At 45.4% G+C, this 1915-nt stretch overlaps 1 protein-coding gene across 1 annotated transcript; it reads left to right on the top strand.

Annotated features, from left to right (window-relative positions):
* The first annotated feature begins 428 nt into the window (after positions 1 to 428).
* Positions 429 to 1340, top strand: LOC104421077 (protein EARLY FLOWERING 4). Its single transcript, XM_018863913.2, has one exon. The coding sequence runs from the start codon at positions 579 to 581 to the stop codon at positions 1017 to 1019; it is 441 nt and encodes a 146-aa protein (XP_018719458.1). The 5' UTR covers positions 429 to 578; the 3' UTR covers positions 1020 to 1340.
* The last annotated feature ends 575 nt before the right edge of the window (positions 1341 to 1915 follow it).

Here is a 1915-nt window from a genome sequence, read left to right as displayed (position 1 = left end):
AGAAGATAAATAGGGTGAGGAAATTTAAAAAAAAAAAAAAAAAACAAATTAAAGTAAAATGACAGAAATAATGATTGAATTTTAACTCAATATGTAATTCGACCCCTTAATTATTAATTTATTCAATAGAGTCCTTGAAAATTTGATATATATTCAATACAATCTCTCGATTATATGAAAACATTTGATGCAATCCCTAATTTTGAATTAATGGAATGACTTCTTTTAATATTTTTGATTATATTGAATATGTTCATGGATCATATTATACATTAGTCTGAAACTTCTAAAATTTTATGTATCAAGTTATATATTGGATCAAAATTCATAAATTATTATTTTTCGGAAAGATTAGATCCTAAAAATTGGTAGTGATGGACCCAAAAAGGTGCAGTGCACGCCCCTTCCGGCGCGTACATGCAGCCTCGCCGCCTCAAAGAAAAGTATAGATTCTCTCCGAAAATATCAACGGCGCAGGAAGAGCTCAAGAAGAAGAAATGTCCGCCGCCCAAGCTCTGCCGCCGGAGTGACGACCAGCCCCGCCTCGGATCCTCCCCGCCGCCCCGCCGGATCGAGCAATGGACGCCGACGCCGCCGCCGCCAACAACCGCCGCCGCCGCCGCTGCCCGTCCTCCGCCAAGGCCAACCCCTCCACCGTCACCACCGCCACCACCGCGCGCGCCGGCGACTCGCTGAAGGGCTCCCCCGTGGACGTCGAGGACGAGGAGGCCCTCGAGTGCGACCCCGAGGTGTGGGAGATGTTCAACAAGAACTTCCGGCAGGTGCAGACCGTGCTCGACCGGAACCGCTCGCTGATCCGGCAGGTGAACGACAACCACCAGTCGAAGAGCGCCAACAACATGGTCAAGAACGTGGCCCTGATCCACGAGATCAATCAGAACATATCGAAGGTGGTGTCGCTCTACTCCGATCTCTCCACGGATTTCTCCTCCGCTTTCCACCAGCGAGAGACGAGCGGCACCGGTTCCGCGTCCAAAGGAAGCAGCCCCGAATCGTGACCCCTATCGAGAACCCCTTCTATAGGATTGGGAATTTTTTCTGCAGGAGTGAAGGTCGGTGCTTAGCTAATGAGTCTTTTGAGCGTCCTGGGAATAAAAATCGTAACTTGCTTCGTGTTCGAGTCCGAGTCTGAGTCAATCGTTCCGTCTCGTCCCTCTCGTCTTGTCGTCAGTGATGTAGAAGAACTCTGCTATGCTCGTTCTGGGCTGTGTTGTGGTTCTGCTTTGTAACTGCTGTTTCTAGTAACTGTGAACTCGAAAATGATGATGACGAAAATTGCTGCACTACGAACCCAGAATTTTAACAAGATGCAGGGATCAGAGCGTATGTAGTAAGGGTGTAGTTTTTATCTAGTTTCTTGCAGATGGTTTGCTGGGCAATCGAAGGATTTGATGTTGGAGGGTTAAATTCTTTTTGAAGTCAGCTCCTTTGCTGTAGATTGAGTTGCAGGATTTGGAGGCTTTAGTTTCAGGCCTCTGGATCTTTAGGTCTCCAGCTCAAGTGTGCTGGCAGATTTTTCTGATTTCTCAGTATGAGATAAAGAGCTTAAGTACAGTACGCAATAGGTGTATGCTTAACCCTTGTACATCCTACAGTGATGAGTCTTGTGATCCATTTCTTTTATCTATATGATTAGGCTTTTCTTGGATAGTAGAAGCTGTTTGGGGAGAGCTCTTAGTAGATTCTGTGCTCATCATGATAACTGACTTGGAGTAATTTGTGGTTGGATTTTATCTGTGGATATTCTGATTCTTGAGAGGCCCTCCTTCATGTGATTAGCTTTCCCTATATGAAACGCCCGATCTCTTTAATAGGTGTTATATAATGTTTAGTTGTCTGGGGGTAGCTTTATCACTATGTAGGGGTTTCTGCCATGAGTCAAAAATGCAAGTTA

Source organism: Eucalyptus grandis, chromosome 10 (genome assembly GCF_016545825.1).
Source record: "Eucalyptus grandis isolate ANBG69807.140 chromosome 10, ASM1654582v1, whole genome shotgun sequence".
In the NCBI taxonomy this organism is placed as follows: Eukaryota; Viridiplantae; Streptophyta; class Magnoliopsida; order Myrtales; family Myrtaceae; genus Eucalyptus; species Eucalyptus grandis.
Note: the sequence above shows the minus strand (reverse complement) of the source record. Positions and strands in the feature narration are given on the sequence as shown.

Excerpts from the sequence above, each read along its gene's own strand:
- LOC104421077 (XM_018863913.2), top strand. The coding sequence starts at position 579 with ATGGACGCCGACGCCGCCGCCGCCAACAACCGCCGCCGCCGCCGCTGC.